At 44.4% G+C, this 20,655-nt stretch overlaps 1 protein-coding gene across 1 annotated transcript; it reads left to right on the top strand.

Moving 5' to 3' along the window:
- Positions 1 to 1,635: 1,635 nt before the first annotated feature.
- Positions 1,636 to 3,224, top strand: LOC108091423 (protein arginine N-methyltransferase 8). The gene is made up of 3 exons (XM_017190614.1): positions 1,636 to 1,906; positions 1,965 to 2,194; positions 2,357 to 3,224. The coding sequence occupies exons 1-3, from the start codon at positions 1,697 to 1,699 to the stop codon at positions 2,991 to 2,993; spliced, it is 1,077 nt and encodes a 358-aa protein (XP_017046103.1). The 5' UTR covers positions 1,636 to 1,696; the 3' UTR covers positions 2,994 to 3,224.
- The last annotated feature ends 17,431 nt before the right edge of the window (positions 3,225 to 20,655 follow it).

Raw genomic sequence — 20,655 nt, 5'->3', positions numbered from 1 at the left:
TACAGTACTTTGGAGAAATTATTATATGAATTTAAAAAAATGTAATTACATAGTAACAAGCATGACTATTGAAATTTATTAAAAATGTAGTGAGTACTTACAAATGCTTCTGGATTGGCTTCGGCATCGGAGTCCAAATGGCCGAGTTCTTCAAATGACAAAATCGGAATGTCCGCTTGCGCACGTTCAGATTTGCCGTTAATATTAACACAAGGGACAGAATCTTTGAAGTCGAATCTATTACAAATTCTAGAAAAGAAACATTTGTTTGTTCTTGTGAAATTGAAAAATAAATTTAAATAAAAAACTCACTTACTTACTTGACAACCGCCTCTGGCGGCTAATATTTAGTTTTTGTAAAAATGCTTATGTTCACCATATCCGTAACGCTGAAATAAGGATATACAAACAAAAATATTTATGTTATAACTTACCTTTATCTTGTTTTTTAGAATAAACTTAACTTTTTTTCACTTTTGACACATTTTGCACGACATTTTATACTGATGTGACCGTGCATATTCTGAAGAAAGACAATAATTAGTCACAACTTCGTTGTAACTTAAGGTCATATTCAGAAACCCACCCCATTTAGCGGTACGAAATTTTCTACTCCTACCCCTACGCCTGCTAAAAGAAGCAGGTTTTCAAGTACTCTAAAAACCTCCTTCCCACTTTCCCGCTGGGAAGCTCTTGACTCTCGGCCGGCATACAAAACAAAAAATTATTGCCCAAGTTCAAAACGAATATGTACATTTTTCTATACTTAAGGTGAACACTAGTTGATGCGTTCGTGATGCAAGAGAGGCTTTAATTAAAGGGCATATTTCTAACGTTCACCAAAATTTCTATGAGTGTACCCATCCCGGGAACCTGTCTTGTCATTGTCTTTTGACGCTGCGAGCGTTTATCGTCCGTCTGCGAGTTTGGGTGTGTATCATCCGCCTTCCTGTTTGAGCTCCGGCTGCTTCCTGCCCTCTTCTTGTGTGTATTTTTTACCGACGCTGATTTTTATTCCTCTGCAGGATGTGATATTTCATTTAGGGCCGCTTGCAGAGCAGCTTAATGCCCCCCTGCTCACCGCTGTCCCCCAGATATGAAGCAGATAGCTATTTCTCATCTTTATGATGTTTTCACGCTCTGCCGTGCCCTGCTTAAGTCAAGAATACTGCGATGCTGCGGTTGTTGCTGCTGAAGGCGGAAAAAATAAGGACAACGGCAAATGAAAGAGCATCTTTCACTTTTCACTTTCTCGGTCCCATTCCCACAATCGAATTGGGAATGTCCGGAAGCAATGTGGCCATAATTGCGAGCCCGACTAGACGAAGACATTGTTTTCTGTGTCGGAGGGATAAGACGACGATGACTGCGAGGACGGGCTGAATGATATCCTGCGTCCGGGCGCTTCCCCCGCCAAACTGGTTTGCTTCCCCGACCCAACATGGTCCATTGTTCCGGAGTATCTTAGAGGAGCTGGCTGGATGTATTAATAAAATTTATGTTTGCATAACGCTTATTTATGTGCGCTAATGAGCTTTATAATTAGTCAATGCCCGGCCGGAGCGGGAGAAATTTAAGAAATTAATTAGGAAAAACTCTGCGAATTAACCCATTTTACATTCTGCCCGACATCAACATACCTGGGAGATTTCCGTACGACGCATTTTACATGGTTTCCAAGAATTAACCTTCTCAGATGTTGGCCAACGTAGCAAATAAGGACTCAATGGTCGATGGCAGCTGTGCCGGAGCAGATCAAACTGCTGACTTGCCAAGGGACCAACAAGAGGTCCTGTATTTCACGCTCTATGGTCGTGTCGAAGTGCAAGAGTGGTTGCTGAAGGACACTGTCAGGAAAAATGCATTCCGCGAGGCCATACTCTGCAACGAGTCGTTTAAAAACAAAGTACGTAGCGCATCTTTAGAGTAAAGAGATTGATTTAAAATGTCCTGAAATTCCAAAGACTGTTTTGGACGTGGGCTGCGGAATGGGAATCCTTTCACTGTTTGCAGCAAAGGCGGGGGCCGCAAAGGTCCTGGCTGTCGATGCGTCGAACATTACAAAGTTTGCTCATCGGATTGCACAGGACAATGGATACGGCAGTGTTATAACTGTAATAAGTGGAAAAGTGGAGGACATTGAGCTGCCCGAGGATGTCCAAGAGGTGGACATCATTGTGTGCGACTGGATGGGGTACGTTAAATACCAAAGGCAAAGCTAAGTTCAAATGATAGCCACTCGAAAACCTAAAACTTGTATAATATTATTTGAATTTTTTGAGTTTCTATCAACTAATGGCTATTTTCTTACCTATGCTTTTCTTTTTCCCGTCCCAACCGAACCCCATTTCGTCAGCTACTGCCTTTTCTCTGAGAACATGCTTGATTCACTGATACTTGCGCGGGACAAGTGGCTGGTGGCCGGGGGCCACATCTTTCCGGACACAGCACAGCTTTATCTGGCGGCCATCGAGGGGCGGGACCAGGACCTCGGCTTCTGGCACGACGTGCACGGCTTTGACCTCTCGGCTATCCGGCGCAGATGCGAGGCAAAGGCGGTGGTGGAGCACGTGACCGCCGGTCAGGTGATGAGCAAGGTGTGCCTGGTTAAATCGCTGGACCTGTACAGCGCTGGCCGCCAGTCTGCCGACTTTCGATCCTTTTTCGAGCTCAAGGTCACCCGAAACGGCATGGTCCACGCCCTGACCGCCTACTTCGACGTGGGGTTCAGCAAGAGTCCGCAAGGAGTCAGCTTAAGCACTTCGCCCTGTGCTCCCTGGACCCACTGGAACCAAACCGTTTTCTACTTGGAGACCCCGCTTCCTGTCAAAACTGGCGAAACCATTAAGGGCGTGTTCGGGATGAAACCCAGTTCGGAGAGCATCTTCGACCTGGAGTTCGACATCTACATAGATTTCGAGGGCCGGAAGCAGTCGGTAACCACCCAGCAATGCTTCGTCCTGTCCAACTCCCTTGCATTGGGCGGAGTGTAGGAAAGAGGAGCCACAAAAAGTATCCCCGGATATACAACAAACGACCAGTAAAATGAATTAAAAGCGACCCAGGTTGCAATGTTTATATAATTTTATTGTGTGTAGGCACACAAAACAACATCTCTGTGTTGGTTTGCAGTCACAAAAGTATGAAGGAGAACAGGGAAGACGCTTGGTTCATGCCAACTTGCTCCCACTCTTTACATAAAAAATGTATACATATGAGTATAATAATGATTTTATTATCGATAACGAGGAAATATCAACCTATATTTTTTTCGGATTTAGTGATACATAAATCCGGTCCTTTAGTGACTTTTTTAAAGACGGCTAGTACACAATGTACACAAAATTTTGAAGTAAAGGGCACCTCGTGTTTGTAATTGTATTTCCATTTTAGGTGGTTTTCCATCCGCAGCAAGTGGCTACAGTCTGGTAAATGGTGCAAATAAGTGCAGCGCCAGCATTTAATTATTTAAAAATATTTTCCAATGTGTGTGCACCTTTGTGTGCGATGTGGTCGCATCTAGTGTGCACTGCTTTTAATTTATGCGTTATGTTCTTATTTTATGCACTTTTCCCTGTCTTAAATTTTTTATATTTTTACTGCTGCTTATTTATGCCTGTCAGTTAAAGCCATAAACCTGTGCATTAAGCGGATTCATAATATGGTCGCCGTAACAGTTCGGCTTTGAAGGCAAGTTTAAACCGCAGGTCCTGTGGCGTGATAAATGCTTTTAAATCGGACGGCCATTGCCCCAGTGAAGATTTTTAGGCCACTGTTTTATTCTGGATCACTCCTCGCGGACCTTTCAATCAAATTACAAGCTGTCGGCTTTTGCTCTGGCCCGATTCCCGCCACATTTCACTCGCAAATTGGCCCACAGAGGAGGGGCTTCTTTTGCGAACCGTTGACGGTTATGCAAATGTTAGGTAAATGCGCATAATAATAATTTCAAATAAATTTAATGTTCTCTGCACACTCCACACACTGGGCTGCAGGGCCCAAAGTTTGCTTAGCACAAGGTATCCGTCCGTAACTGTGTGCGTTCTCCTCCACGTCCTCGTCCTCGTCCTCGTCCTCGTCCTCATCTTCGTCCTCTACCTCGTCCTCGTCCTCGTCCTTGTGTGTACATGTGTGTTTGTAAATGGCGAACGAAACCGTTAGACACGCGGCGCCATCGTCAAAGCTGAAATGTGGGTGTGTGCGGGCGCGGGACCCCGTGCATGTGGGTTTGTTTGCATAATGTGCAACATTTTATGTTTTTATTACAGGCCAACGGCAGACACTGCCTGCTAGGCGTGTCTAATGGCTTTGCGGATACACTGCGAGATCAAGGGGGCAGAGCAGCAATGCCTAGAGGTACAAGTCTTTACTCAAGTTCCGTCGCAGCACCCGCAAAAAGAGGCAATGGTTCTCAATATTGTTATTATTCGGTTTTTTTCATTGTACTTTGAGCACGAGATCTCCCTTCATTTGCAGTGTAAAAGCTTAGGCTTTAGCCGCTACCCTTTTTTCGCCATTTACCTGGGCGCTGCAGAAGTGATGTGTAGACTGTTTGCGCTATAAATATAATAGTTCTCATTTCGGACTAATGCATAGTAATCCCAGGGCTTAGACCATTCATAGTGGGCCAGCGAAACTAAATGCCGCACGACGGTGATTGTTGACTTACCGCGGTGCCCGAGAAAAACAAGCCAACTGCAGGCGGCCAAACAAATCATTTTGCAGGGGGATACAGACGACGACACTCGGCTCGCGCGGACTTGGAAGCACGGCTTCGACAATTGGCAACTGGAAAGAGTTCTGCAGAGGCCGCTCCGATAAAATAATAATCCGGACGATATGCAAAGAGACTGCAGAAAATTTACGACCGCTGAGCGGAAGCAGCGGAACCGGAAGCGGCGGTGCTTTGACCACACATCCCCTGGCAGGACTCTCGGTTCTGCCAAAAACTCACAGCGACATTGACGTACTCGCACACAGCCCTTCCAGCCTTGATTTAGTGGCATATAATGTGCTGCCTGCTGCCTAGAAAAGGGGGGCGGTGGGCAGGGCATAAATCATGCAGCATTAACAGCTGCTTGGCCACATCAAATCCGAGTTAAGTTTTCCGCGCCGCCGGGTGCAGCGGAGTGGAATCCGGAAGCGGGTCCGTATCCGGGTCCAGAGCGGTCTGGTCTGGGTGCCTGTGAAACAATGCTCGAGCAGGGCCATAAAACAAATCGCTTTGGAATTGCAGTTTAAATATTTCTGCACAATTTTTCATTGGCCCAGTCAATGTGGCAATTTCCCTCCCACATAAACTCGCATGCAGTGCCGGTCTTGCATTATTTAACTTTTGCCAGCAGCGAAGGCGAGGGAGCCGAGGATGATGCTGAAATAATTTGCAGCTTGCAAACTGAAAATTTATGACTTCAGCAGTTGATTTCTTAGCCGTTTGAGTGATTGCACAGGGAGCTGAAAGGAGCCCTTAGAGTCCTGATCGACTGGCCACAACGTAAGCACTGCATGCACACCCTGATGCCCCAACTCGTACCAAACCTGCTATCTGTGTATTCTGCAATATCTTCGCTTTGTGCAGACGCATTCGGCAGGAAAATTGCTTCCTTTGGCTCTCGATGGCTCCGGATATGTGTCTCTCAATGCAGCCACCGGAGTGACTTCTGACCTGGTCCTGGAGGTCCCCCACTTCAGCCTTAGCAAACCGAACACTTCCGACTGCTCTGCTGATTTCGATTTGCTTTGCACTTCTCGTGCCAATGTATGCGAAATTAATTATACGAATTGCCATTTAAAGCAACTCAAGTGTTGAAAACTAATTAATTTGTTGGCTGGAGTACACACAGTCCGACGGATAGGGCAAATGTTTTCGAGATTGCAGTCTCCACTTGAAGACCGGATTCGTCCTTACCATTCCGGGTGACGCTTCCACATTAAAGCAACCCTTTCGGCCTTAAAGTCTAGCTTTGAACCCAGTAGGATCGGTTGGGTTTAACACGGATAAACATCCGCCAGGAAATGCCTTAGTAGATGACAAAGAAAACTTTCACTTCCTTTTGAAGTCGCCTCGAACGGCGAAAGGAGGCCCATCTTTATATTCCACCAACAATATATGCAGGCAGCCATGGCATTTAACGAGTTTCCCTTTGGTCGTAACCCAGGCTTCGTTGTGTGCTCCTGCCTGGCTGACTGCCTGGCTGCCTGACTGCCTGTTGTCGCTCGTAAATGCTTCGGAGAAGCCTTTGAATTGAACAATTTAAGGCCCTGCTGTCTGCGTGTGTGTGCGCCAGTATGCGGTGGCTATTATAGCTGCCGCAGTGGCTTTCGAATGGAAAGCGCCCTTTGTTGTTATTTTTTAGCGCCCCGGGTTATGAAAACTAAAACATGCACACTCATATGCGAGTAAAGCGAGACAGGGCAGCACTTTGCGGTAAACTATACACTTGGCACTTGACACCTGCAAAGGCAGCGCAGACACGACACGCATACGCCACGATGTCCCCAAATTGCCCTAAAAGCACAAAACAGCTAAAACATCTACCATACAAGCGACCGCGTCGAGGAAGTCTCAGATGCTCTTGCCCAAGCCTCTCTTGGACCTATTTTTCCGTTCCGTGGCCATTGTTTATGAGCACTGCTGGCTTTTCCCGCAGCCAGGCAAAGGCACAAAGCAAACAACTTCTATGTGTTGTCTGCGGACTTCCACGGTGTTGCTGTTGCGACTACACAGAACGAAAATAAATGATAAGTGGTGTGTTCTTTTTTAAGCATCACCACCGAAATGTAGATTTGCGATATCGGAAATGACGTACGAGATTTCCTTTTGTTGTATTATAAATTGCAAAAAAACCGCTAGCCAATAACGAAATCCTGCAGGAGGATTCAAGCCTGCCAACAACGAAGGGAAAAGGGAGCCGAGCTGCTTTTCTTTCTGTGCTCCAAGCTGCCTTTTGCATGCGGCTGTTGTCGCTTTAGGTCACCGTGTCAGCTCCGCTGCACCAGCAGAGCAGGGCTCCGAGAGCCGCTACGGCCAAGCGGACGGCCTTCACCCGGCTTTCCCACTCCCTTATCCCATATCCCAGATCCCTGGCTTGGCCTGACCTGAACTGAGCTGAACTGACCTGACCCAGCAATCTGCAGCGCGATTCCTCCTTTGCCGTGGAATCCGTTCGTGTGCCGTAGACACTTTTTACAATGCTGCTGCAACTGCTGCGGATTTTGGTGCAACGAAAACCGGCAATTAAGGGAGCGGACAATTAATTTTTTCTGCCTTCGTTTTGCCACTTTGGATAAATACGTATAGTACACTAAAAATTATTGAGCTAAACACGCAACAGAATGTCAAGCACGTGTTTTTTATTGTCCGACTTTCTGACAAAGTACAATAATTAAAGCGAGACACTTAGTTGGGCCTTTCTCAACTCACCGTCTCCGATATGCAAACAATGTGTTCCTAACAAGCGTCCGAGCACATCAGGCCAAAGAGCCATACAGCAAAATCAGAATCAGCAAGGCAAGCCAGAACCGGCGTAGCCTTAACTTTAACCACCATCATGCCCCTAACCCACTTTTTCCAATGTGCCAGCTGGCAGTCAGATACGCCATTCCCTGGCCTCTGGACACTTTCTTGCGGTGCGCCGTTAACTGATATGTCCATTGAAATCTAGCATGGCTCTGGTCCTCTGCGACTTACTCGACTCGGAAGTCCATAACAGAATCGTATCGTCAGGTTCTTCTGGCCCTAACTCGGTCTTCCGTTATTCCTTTGAGGAGGCCGGCAGTTCTTTAAGCTGCTTGACAGTGTGGTTTTTCAGGCAGCGTCACAATCGCATTAATGGCCAGGAAGTCGTTGGGGTGTGTGGAACATTTCAGCGAATTTTGTGCAAGCCATTCAAGTCCTTTGACTTGCTGATGTGCCAGCTGACGGAAAAGCAGTCGGAAAAGTGGCCTGGCCCTTCCGCATAAGTTGTCCCTTCAGCTGTTTGACAATTTCTGTTATTGAGACATATTAATACGGAGTCCCTGGTCAAAGGATGTTTTTGTGGTTGTTGTGGTCCCCACTTCATAGCAGCGCACTCGTAATTTAATGAGTGGTTGAGTTTAATCCACTTACATGCTTTATTGTGGTCGATTCTACATGACGAAAACGAATAAATGGATGGATGGCAGTCTGCCTTCTCACCCACGCCTGTCTGGATTCAATTGATTGCGTTGCGGTTGGCAAATCTAAAAACAAATGCTGACACTACATTTGATCTTTTTGTGCAGGTTCATCGGTTGGGCATTAGAGCCGAATTATGCATTTGATTTGTGTAATTTTGCGGTTCATTTCTTTATTTTATTAACTTTGCCTACGCGGTTGTTTGACGAAGCTGTTGGTGATAATGAACTGCCGGTGCCTCGCTAAATTAAAAATCCTATTCCCACAAAGGCCGCAGGCAGGCAATAAAATGCAGCGAAAAATCGAAAATATAGGACCAAGAATTTGACAGAGACATTTAACCTGCGGCCAAAAAGGGGAGAATCTGTGAAAGGGGAACCACTTAAGAGCAATCGGCGACGACACCACTGCCAAAGCCAAAAGCCGCAGGAAAATTAATTAAACTTTGCTTTGGCTGCCGGTGCCGGTGCCTCGAAGGAAATTACCCATAGGCAATATGCCACCACTCACTTCACTCCTCGCCAAAAGTCGAGCAGCCGAAATGCATTTAGCGCCCGGAACGCTAAAATGCAACACCCGCAACGAAAAGGTACACAGATAAAAATAACAGCTCGCCTTGAATTTATTAGAGACAATTTGTCATGCATGTACTTTGGTTCCCCTATTCTAGTCAATCCTCTCCGATTCAAATAGGAAACTTGGCCCACAATGTTTTGAAATATCATTTAACTGGATCATACACTTTTTATCTGTGCATGCAAAAGCCGTCAGCAAAGTTAATGAAGTTAAGCGGCATCATTTTGGCGGCTTAAGGAGCGGTGTCTGGAGGTGCAGAGTTGGGAGTGACAAGCACTTAGCAGCCGAGGTTCGCCTGAAATACGAAACTATTTGGGCTCATCGAAGCTCACTTTTGGTAAACCGTGGAAAACGGCAGCAGCGAGCGAGCAGAACATTAGGCACATATGTATATTCGGCAGTGATTTAAGCATTTTCAATTGTGCGGTTGGGTGAGAAACGCATACTTAATAAACACTACCTCAGGAGATGAAAAGGGGGTTGCCCGTAACTACTTAGATATGTTTTATAAGCTTCAAATACCCAGAAGATTTACTAATTGTTTGTGGTTTTAAAGGCATAACTTTAAAATACTATCACACTTCCATTCCCATGATGAGGTCAAATAAATTGTTTGATAACCATAAAGTTTGCTGCGTTGCCAAGATATACTTAGACTCAGCCATTGTAAGGAGATTTTCCTCAGCAAATCAGTCACGATCCCATTTAAATTTTTCCATTGCGAGGCTGCCAAAGTTTGAGTATTAAAAAATCACGACTTACGCTGCCAGGCTTTCTGCTCCGCCCGTCGCATTTATAATCTGCTTAAGTGTTGCAGGCCTGGCAGCTCCGAGGCTCTGGCCTATGTTAATTGAGCAAACATCAAAGGATGCCCAACTTTTGCCTACGGGCCTCTGAATTGAGATTCACGCCGACTGTGGGCCGGAATTTGCATAACTTCGTTAGACACGCGGTCCCACAACTGATTAAGGCGGCAGAGCTAAACTTCCCGTGCAACACAAACTCTTGTTTCACCTCAAGATGCATGCGTACCAGGGTAAGCCCCCTTTTCCCGCGTCTGCAAGTGCTTGTACTATCGAGCCAATAACTCATGTGTACTCTGCCGGCGGAGCAAGGACTTTGCAAGGAAGAGCGGGTTCAGAGGCACTGGGAGAAAGCCGCACACTGAAGTGACAGCCGAGCTTTCGAGGCACCAATATGGCAAAGTGCAAAAAAACTAATGCGCCAGCAGTAAAAGGAATCGTTGGCATTAATCTCTCAATAAATCAATCGGCCGAGAATGGGAGCAAAATGCCATTTGTGGGTGCGTGAGTGGGTGATACCATTTTTCTAAACGAGCATGAAGGCAGTCGTCTTTGACAAAGGACAGCCCCAAACGATTGCGAAAGTTTTGCAGATCTCGAAAATATTTAAAAACAAATAGCAACAAAATTTTTCCTAGCAGTTAGTGTACGTTAGTGTGTATATTTAAAAGTGGAAGTATGCAGTGAGCTAAGCAAGATTTAAGGCACTGAGCTCCCTTTTTAGTAGCAAATATTTTCCTTTCATCCGCCGTGTTGCTGGTGCGGAGCACCCAGAAATATGCAATGCTTATTCTCATTTTTGATTATTGCCGCTGATTGCGCGAACGTCGCACTTGCCATTCGTCTTTGTCAGCAGTGGGGGAGGAAGTCTGGGGGAGAAGGGGTCTCCTGTCAGCAGTTTCTATCTGGGGGACATGGAGCCTCAGCCCTGCGACGCTAACAAATTGCAGGCGTGGCAGGTGGTGCCCTCGAAAACATATTGATCTCAAAAGCTCGTGTCATAACGACAGCAACACAAGAGCTGCAGCAACGGGGGACTGCAGCCAGGTGCTGATTGCATTCGCATGCCAAAATCGAATAGTCGAAGCTTCGTTATGCTCCAGATATGCTCCAGATTCGCTTGTGACCCCGACCCGAGTTCATTTTTCATTCCAGCAGCAGTTCCCCGGCCTCGGAACTACTTTCGCCCGTACCCAGCCAACATTCACAGCTTAACACTTTTTGCCAAAGAAGATTTCTTCGGATAGCCAGAATGTTTTCGGGGCAGATAAGCCAGCAGAGGAGAGGACCTGCATCAGTAGGAGCGTGGGGAAAATGGCAACTTTTAATTCAATTCGGAGCGCTGCTTCCTGTTCATAGGCGAATAAAAATGCCTTTGTGCAAGTTTCCAATTGTATGAGCGTTGTTGGTGGTTCTACTGCCGGTAGTGGTTTTTCTTTTGCGCCCGAGCGGTTGGCTTCACTCTCATTTTATTTTTGCGGTTGCCACAATTTGATACAAATAATTCTATTATGGAACCCGAACGTGGACCCACACGTATTCACCAGTGGGCGGCCCAAGAAAAGTCCAAGGCAGACACCAGAACTGAAAACGTAATGCAATTGAAATGGAAGAATTACGAAGGAAACTGAGAGGGGTATTTATGTTATGCTGAGCAGATAGGGAATGCCAGTACAGCAACCAAAAAGTAATGGGTTGCCAAACCAGAAACTTTTCCTTTCAGTCAAAAAAATCTTTAAGCAAATAAATGAAAATTAAACTCTTAAATAATGAGTTATCGATGGCTATCAATGATTAATAGAACACAAGGCAGGGTATCACCGGAAGCTAAGGGAGTGGAGAGGAAATCAAGCCATAAAATCAGCTAAGTTGCAGACAGTCAGCTGGGCTACTTCTAGAACAGAACAGCAACAAAGTAGAGCTAACAGCCAACAGTCAAACAAAATCATAAAGCAAACGAGAGGGTGGCTGCACAAGGGCCTGGAAAACGGGGCCAGTGAGGATGGTGCAAATATCGAACGAACAATGGCGAGCTGAAGTAGCCGAGGAGTTGGGAAATTGAGTCGACCACTCGCTCTGCATTGGGTTCTTTAGAGGACAGCCGTTGTTGTTGAATAATCAAAGGATCACTGGGCGTCCTTCGATGCCACGATTTACGATTGGAGCCGAGTCCCTCGCACATTTATCAAAACCACTTTCACTTGGCGCAAATTCGCACATTTATCTTATGCAAGCCAGAAGAAACACCAAGAAGCGAACGGGCACAGGCACAAAACCAATTCTATTACAGCTGCTGGCATGGATTTCGGATTCTATGGCCATGGCACACAAAGTGTCCACGAACACGGCGACGGACTTTGGCCCGGCGAATGTGGGCAGTTTGCCACTTGCACGCGTGGCACAGGATTCATCCACCCACCGAATATACTATTTCATTTGCATTTTGTATAAGTCACATGGCTACGTGACCCACATGCACAAGACTCCGACTCTGCCCGAGTTTTTGCCAATAACAGAGTACAAACGAGCTCGGGCGAGGCGAGAGTGGGTCAGAAAGGGCTGCCAACGGGCATGGGAGCTGGGAGCTTGGAGGCTGGGACTTGGGCACGAGGACTATTGTGCAAAGACAAGCACAAATTTGTATAAATTTTCAATAAATTACATCAAATCAAGCTGCAAGCACTTGAAAACTACTAGACACGTGATTCTGAGGGACGAAGGCAACACTGTGTACCGACGGAGATTGGACGAACTTATTCCCAGCCCTATCACCTTAAAAAAATGTTCCGAGATCCTCTACTGCTTGCCAAATGCCAAATGAGCCTTAGGTAACAATTAATATTTACAAACAAAATTCGCTTTTTAATTGAAATTTCGGATGCCTAAGAATTCGATAAAATGAGAATTTAAAATTTACTTTTAAATTATATATTACATTTCAGTAACACAGTGCGGCAATCAACAGCTTAGGGGACAACGTACAGAAAAAGCCAAGAAGACCCTTCCGGACTAGAGTGTATTAAAAATGTGCCAATGTGCACGGAGCGAAGTACTTTGGTTGCAAATTTGTTTGCTGTGCCCGGCAAGGGCAAACTCCAGACAACGTTATGCATATGAGCTGCCTGCCGAGGGGGAAAACGTAAAGGGTTGCATTTGGCCGGGCAAGAGACGTGCGGAATTGCCGGCTTAGGCCTGTCCAACTTGATCGGCAGATAGTGCACGTAGCTGGTTCTGGCATTGGCTCTTCGATTCGCAGCCGAGTCAATGTATCTCAATTGCCATGTAGCCGTGTCGCTGACAGAAGGGCGACTCGACAGCCACGCGGTTTGACAAAGATTAATTCTAGTGTAGCACTCTCGATGATGGCCTGCAGGAGGGGCTTCACGGCGATATCCTCTCATAGCTCTCCACTGAGTTGACCCCTGACCCGCAGAAGCACATCAGCCCCAGCCAACGAAGCCACATAAAGCGTAACGACAAAAACATCATCAGCAGTCAGGAGAGAAGTGAGTGGAAAAAAAATGAAAAAGCAAAGGAAAACTGCTCAGTATCTGTGTGTGAAATTTGGCACTGAACCCGTGTTACACTGAAAAAACTAAAACTGTCCAAGAGCTTAAAACGGAATAATTACTTCAGTTTCAGATTTTCGAAATTCACAATGAAACCAACTCGTTTTGGGATTGTGCAAAAATGTTAACTAAGAAAATTCCAGCATCCGTAAGTTGCAACTAACCTTGCACAAATATTACTTTAGCGCCCAGAGATTCGCTCAATGTATTTCGGCTCAGTCCGGGTCCTGACTGCCATAACAATCTACACTTTTTTCCTGCTGATTCTTCGCACTGCCTTTCTGAAGCGGAGGAAGCGAAAGGGGCGACACATGCGGTCGACATCAGCGAAAGACAAACTCAAAACTTATTTACACTGAGGCAGGCATCCGAACACACATACGCATACTCTGCTCCTCCCATTTACAATGCATTTTGGCATGACCGCAGCATAAAAATTTGTAAAGAACTCTCAATGGGGCTCCCAAAACCAAAAGCCCAACCCTTCCGCCCCTTGAAACAAAACTGGGATCGTGGGCAAGGCTGTGGAATAGTTGGCCAGGAGCAGAGGCAAATGCGCAAAAAATTCAAAGGGGAAATGAATAAAAGGCCGGAAGCAATATGCATTTCCGCTGCCAGAAAAAATGTAAGCACTTTCCACTCTCCACCAGGACGAAAGGATGGGGATTGAAGGAGCATGCAGTGTAAACTAGGAGCATTGAAAAGTGCAAATGGAAAAACTGAACTGGCTGACTTGGCAGAACAGGACTCCATGTTTATGCTTTCCCTTTTGCTTTCTCTGTTTTCCCATTCTTTGGCAAGGTTTTTGCGGAGCAGAGCAGCCCCTCTCTAATATACATACTAAACCGGTAAACGTAACCGAAAAACTGTATTAAATTTGTGAATCCTGCTGCAAGGAGAGCCTGGCAATGTGTCAAGACACACGAAAGGACCTGCAGACTGCCTGGCTACACAAAAAAAAACAAAGCGGTTTTTTTGATACTTATTTTCATACTTCGACAATATTAACAGATATTATTTGTGTTCAATTAAAATCTAACTAGATTTCTTCATAAGAAGCTGAACTACAGAAGACAAGAGGACACAGTAGTGAAAGATGTCAACTTCCCCGACAATATTCGGAAACCAACAATTTTTGGCCGTGTAGCAGAGTTTTGGCTAGTTTCGGGTGGCTTTTAACTTTATTAAAATAGATGAAAGTGGGCAAAGCCGCCAGTGCTGGCTGGAAGAGCACTTTGCCAGAATTGTTAATACAGAAAGTGAGGGCGAGATGGCGACGCCAGTGTAACAAAAGATTTACAGCGTCCATAATGGGGACGAGCAAATAGTCGTCGTGCACTGCAGTCGAATGGATCAATCGAAATTCAAGAAGCGGGTCACAGAAAAGAACGCCCAGAACGAAGAGTTTCCACCGCTGCCCAAGGCACAAAGAGGCCGGGCTCTTCTCTGTTCCACTTTTAACGTCGCGAAATTGAATTATTAATTTTAAAATAATGCCCAAACAAAAGTCGATAATCCAAGAAGTGAAATGGCAGCTCAGCTACACCAAGCTACACCAGCCAAACAATCAAGCGAACACAATTCAAGCCCGAGGACTCGAGGACTCGGCTCTCCTCTCCTTGGCCCGCTGGCAGAAGAAGCAGCATAACATCCTGGCAAGGCGATACCTAAGAGCATGTCGATATTAGGCAAGATAAATTGAAAATGAATTGCACAGAACAGAGCGAAAAACGAGGGCCTGAGGAGTCAGTCGAAAACTTCCGCACCGAAATAAACATCAGCCAACACTTAACAACGGCTTTGTATTTGGAAACGGGTCCAAGTCGAAGTCGATGTCGGCGGCATTAAGTCAGTGGAAAACCATTGGCGATGGCATCGGGAGGATTGAATGAAGCGGAAACGGAAAGCAGGCTAATGAATGAAGCACAACGAACCAAATGAATGGCAGGGTCCTGAGTTTGAGTCTCGGCCTGGCCAGAACAACACGCTTCACTGCCTTCCTGGGAATAGTAAGGCGGGGAAGCGGCTTGTTGCGGTTTGGCTGCCTTCATAAAACGACCTTCACAGCTTATACACAAATGAATATTTGTATATGGCGGCGACACCGACAACGAGTAGAAGACAATGGTAATTTTCGCATTAGCCTTTGAAAGCACTACAGGCTGAAAAAATGTTTATTATTGACACATTCATTAACTGACAACTATATTTTTCAGATCGTGTGTTCAAGAACAATTGTTATTCCAGACTTACAAGCACCTTTAATGGGCCTACGCCTTTTATTCAAAGTGCATTTTGCAAAACATTTCTCTCAGTGCATAAAAGAAGAAAAACAGGGGCCTGGATATGCTGGGCTGATACAGAATTGCCACGTTTTCCGGCTTTGTGCGGGTTTGTTTTTGACTATACCATCACCATCACCATCGACCATCGACCATCGAGCGTCGAGCTTGCCTACCCACGTCACACTTCAGATAAGAGCCTTTGCATATTAGCCCCGTTTTTCAGACCGAAACCAGTTGCTTGTTGGATACCCGACAGGATATCTGGCAGGATATCGTTCATTAGAGCTCTAGAAGTCGCAGGCGAGACAAATGAACTGTTGCCACCCCCTCCTCCGATTCATTTGTTTAACAACGCCCCCGAAATGTGACCCACAGATCAAACACAAATCACTCGATGAGTAATCGCCGCGACAGTAATGAGAGTGACTTCTATTTTGACCTCGGCCTGCAAAAGTTTGCCATTTAACTTTCTAAGTTTGTTGTGGTTGTTGAACTCCCCCACTTCTCTCTTTCAACTCAAGTAAATCAAATAACGGACCCGGAACATTTTTTAATATTTGGCTTCTGATTTTGTACGATTCGGTCCTTCTGACGATGTTGGCGACTTTCTTTACCGGCGCAATTAAATTTTGGCTGTGTATGGGCATGGCATAGAGAAAGTTTTCAGTAAAAAGTTTGTGAAATGAAAACAATTTATGCTTTACATAAAGTTGCTGGATTGAAAGTGGTTATCGACGAAGAATTGTTGATCAGCGGATTAACAAAGTGCAACACACCTCACTCTAAGCTTATGAACGAATACGAGCACATTGGAAAGAGCTTTTCCAGTTTTAATGAGTTTCAATTCAGTTTTTGTTACAACTTTACAAGGTATATTAAAAAAAATTCGTCTAAGCATGTTTTTAATTCCCCACGGATGAGTTCCTTCCGAAACCTTTTAACCCAATTGCAATTGGCCTTTTCCCTTATCGGATCGGACGGAAAAAATTGTCGTTATTAACTCCATACTTCTTTATTTCGGGACTGCGTTGCACTTTACGGCTGCCGTCGGCCAAGTTGAACGGGCTTTATACGATTTTCTTGTCATTTAGCCTTGTTTATGTCCTTCTCGGTTGTGTGCGAGTATTTTCCGGTCAAATGTGTGTTTGCTGTATGGGGGAGCACAATCATGTACATTTTCCAGGCCTGCAATGTATACATTTTGGTTGGCTTACGAACTTTATTAACATATTCCAGAAAAAGCGAGACGTCGTGCCAGAAATGGCACATAAAAAATGAATCTGCTGGTCGTGCGCTGTCCATGCTCGGAATTCAATATAAAGGGCACAATGATAATATTATAAAATGCTTAACCAGAATATTGAAATGGGCAGAAGCAAACGATTTCCTTTATTGCCCAGTTTATGTGTAAAAGGGGGTAGGCGTTTGACTTTCATTAAATCACTTCGATTTTTGACTCTTGTATGCACAATTGACTTATTTTTGCTTCACACAAGAAGATTACTTGACTGGAGACAATGCACTTGCCCTCGCAATTTCGGTCCAAAAGCTTAAAGAGTCTCTACATTCTAATTAAAACTCGAAAATCATCTCCCAAGTCGCTTGCCTTTAATTAACTGTATGCAATATGAAAGCATTTGGCATTTTAATTAAAATTTCTCGGCAAGTCCAAGACGAAGCCTGGCGACGCGGTACTGGACATCTGTTCTGTTGTTCGTCGCTGATCAAATGCACAAAGCAAACAAACCTTAGGGTAAACAAGCAACAGCCATAGCCAGATAACTGGAAGAGTGGCCGGTTGATGGCAGCGATGATATTTCTGCTGAACAGAGAGCAAAACTGAACCAGAGCGCCCGCCACGCAAAATGTCAATAACAATTTACACTTGAGACGATATCTCAATATTGTTGCAGGCCAACAACACCAAGGCAGCAGGAAGAGCCACAACAAAAGCAATCAAGTGGATGGGAGTCCAGTCAAGAGCAACAGGAGGATACAATGCCGCTGACGGATTCGACGGGGGTCAGCTACTTTGTTTATTTAGCCGGCAGTACAACACTCCAAGCGAAAAGGAAATCGCACCATTTGTAGCTTCAAGTCCAGTTTTGAGTCGTCCCTCCCAAAAAAATCCTAAAAATCAAGGGAATAAATAGCCCGTCAACAGCTAATTCGACCAGGAATTAAGCATCGGACAACAAAGTACCAGCCATCTTATAAAGCGACTCCACTGACTTTTTATTTTTATACCCTTGCAGAGGGTATTATAATTTCAGTCAGAGGTTTGCAACACAATGAAGAAGACACCTGAGACCCCATAAAGTATACATATATACTTGATCACGATCCGAATCGATATACGTCTGTACGTCTGTCCGTCTCTGCGCCCGTCTGTTTCTATGTAATCTAGTCTCTCAGTTTAAATGCCGTCTTGCTGAAACTTTACCAAAAGTTGTGTAGTTATTGCACGCAGTATATAAGTCAGAACGGGCCGGATCGGGCGACTATATAGGATAGCTCCCAAAGGAGAAAATTAAATAAAATTCTTACGCAAATTTTATCAAAATCGGATAAGTATATCTTATAGCTGCCATAGAAAAATCGAAAAATCTATATATATAAGCATTTTTACAAATATTCTATTCTTGTTTGATATTATTGATTGTGTTTGATTTTCATGAACTTCAAGTTCATTATTTGATAAAATTTACCTTTTCAATTTTTTTGGTGTTCTTGAATACTTTCAAATCTTTAACTGTTGCTCTTAATTTCTAAAAAAAAAAAAAACTAGCCTACCTTAAGTCGTATTCTTCATCTTATATAAAATAACTTAATTATTTACTGTGTAATTGATGTACTCACTGCGAAAAAAAACTTGGTGCACTGCATCCTGATAAGCAGCTCCAAGTTACTTGTAAGATGATGTCAGCAATTTTTTTCTGCAACCAGTCAAATACACATCCAAAAACCTGAAATAAAAACAAAATAAATATTTAATTAAATTATTGCACTTCATTTACAAAAACCACGTCATCACTTATAACCATCAAAAATGGTACTCACATCTTTAGGTTTTGATGCACTGCATCCTGAAGTCCACTCCATGCAGGAAGGTATCGAGCACCTTTAAGTTCATGCCAAGTCATGATGCAGTGCATCCTCTACTCCGAGCAGGAGGATATACAAGACTCTATGCCAAGTCAAGTGATGATGCACTGCACCCTGATCCACACAGCAGGAAGCATCTGGCATCCATAAGCACAAGCCACGTTAGACCATGATGCACTGCATCCGGGAGTGGACTCCAGTAGGAGAAGTCCACCGGATACCCGCTCTCCCACTCTGGAACCACCTCCAACACACACGCACATACACACTTTTCCAGAGACCGGAGAGAGTTTCTCGGAGAAACTGCCGGTCATCCCGGAGAACTAAGAATTTGACCAAAATCATGTGGTATCCCATTAAGAATCAACCAGAACCACTTGAGAATTATAGGTGCAAGAAAACGTTAAAAAATTTAAATTATCATTTTCGATGACGTGTCCATATTAATGTTATTAACATTAAGTTAACATTTAATTTACATTATAATAAATTAACATTAAATTAACATTATATTTACATTATATGGATTTAAATTGTGATTTACCAAAATTGTCAACTTTTCTTTTCCAAATCAGTTTTTATGAACTTACTAAGGGATAAGTTAATTGACAATTAAATTGCAAAACCATTCGGTGGCATAGATGGTTGCGATTCTCTGGTTTTCAAATCTATACTCTGTTTGGCTGTAAGTTGTTTCTTGCCCAAAACAACCCAAAAATCATGTAAACTATTGCATAAAATAATAAAAAAAAACTTCGTTGATCTTAATAGAGAATGTCCTACATCGATGGATTCGTAATAAAATTTTTAATCGGCAAGGGTTTCATTTTTAATTTCTAAAGTAAGTAGTTCAAAAAGATGTCGTTATATGTATGGTGAACAACACCGTTCAATGTACCACCATACTTTGAATGTAAGACCCAGAAATAAAGTTCAATCCTTTTTTTCTATAGTTTACGAGTAAAGCGGATATCTCAAGAGGGTACGGATGATTGTGAATTGGGAACGGGAATGACCGCCCCATTCGATGAGTACTGCTCATTGCCTCGGCAAACACGATTCCTGTTCGACATTTTTTCTAAGCTTTGAGGGGATACGCATTCGTCCAAAGTAAACACGCTTTGAGTGGATGGATGTTGGCACAAAGAAAAGTCCAAAAGCGAGGCCCAAAGAGATTGAGCCATCCATCTGGTCATCTGACCCAAGTTGACTCCCTGGCCAGAGTTCGGCACTCCAGGGCCAAATGGAGCACCCTCTGGAGGATGCTGCTCTGTCCAGCTCCTTGGGTATTTATGCCAATTAGCTCTTGTAAATGCTAATTAGGAGCCGGAGCAAGAGTACACAGCTTGACGGGACAGCTGATAAATTAGCCATGAATATTCAGGGGCCGCGCGCAACAATATTTTCTGCAAATTAAATTATACATTTTTAAGCTGCCAAGCGCACAACTCAAAGGACATAGGACCAAAATGACGCCCTGGTTTTATATGCCTTTATATATATTATAGTTTTTTCAAATATTCAAAGTTTATTTTTAGCTTTTATATGATGTTCTTATCGTGTATCATTAAAAATATACCCAATAATTCTTGAATTTTTTCGAAGTGTAAACAGAGCCTCGTTATAATTATCCACTTGAATATGCAGCCTGTCGTCTTTGGTTTTAGAGCGCACCGCGATGATGGCCTTCATCATCCAGCAACGGTTACCAAGCCTACAGCCTACAAAAAGTCAATGACAAGTACGTTTTCCCTGGCCAGCGGTTGCTGGTTGGCAATGTTCCGGCAAATGCATTGCGCAAAACAGCGTGGAATTGCCTTTAAAAACGCATCAAATTATGCCAAAAGGAAAGCATTCACTCTGCGACGGAGCTGCCGCCCCTTCAAATTAATGCTCACAAAGCCCCGCCAAGGGGAGCGGGAGGTGGTGACTAAGTCTAGATGGCTACTTGGCGTATTTACCAGGCGCTTAACCGACTTTCTGCACGCACAGGACTCTTGCTGCATTACCACAGCCAACAGCCCAGCGCTCACCGCCCACCGTTTGGTGGGAAACATATTGGCAGAGCGGCTGCTCCACTCCGCTGGCAAAAGTGCTCCACAATGGCACTCGTTCAGACAATGTTAAATGCGCGTTCGTTGCGAGCTGTCTGTCAACTT

The sequence above is a fragment of the Drosophila ficusphila genome, unplaced genomic scaffold, assembly GCF_018152265.1.
Source record: "Drosophila ficusphila isolate 14025-0441.05 unplaced genomic scaffold, ASM1815226v1 contig_412, whole genome shotgun sequence".
Taxonomy (NCBI): Eukaryota; Metazoa; Arthropoda; class Insecta; order Diptera; family Drosophilidae; genus Drosophila; species Drosophila ficusphila.
The sequence above is the reverse complement of the archived record's forward strand: the minus strand, read 5'-3'. Positions and strand labels throughout refer to the sequence as shown.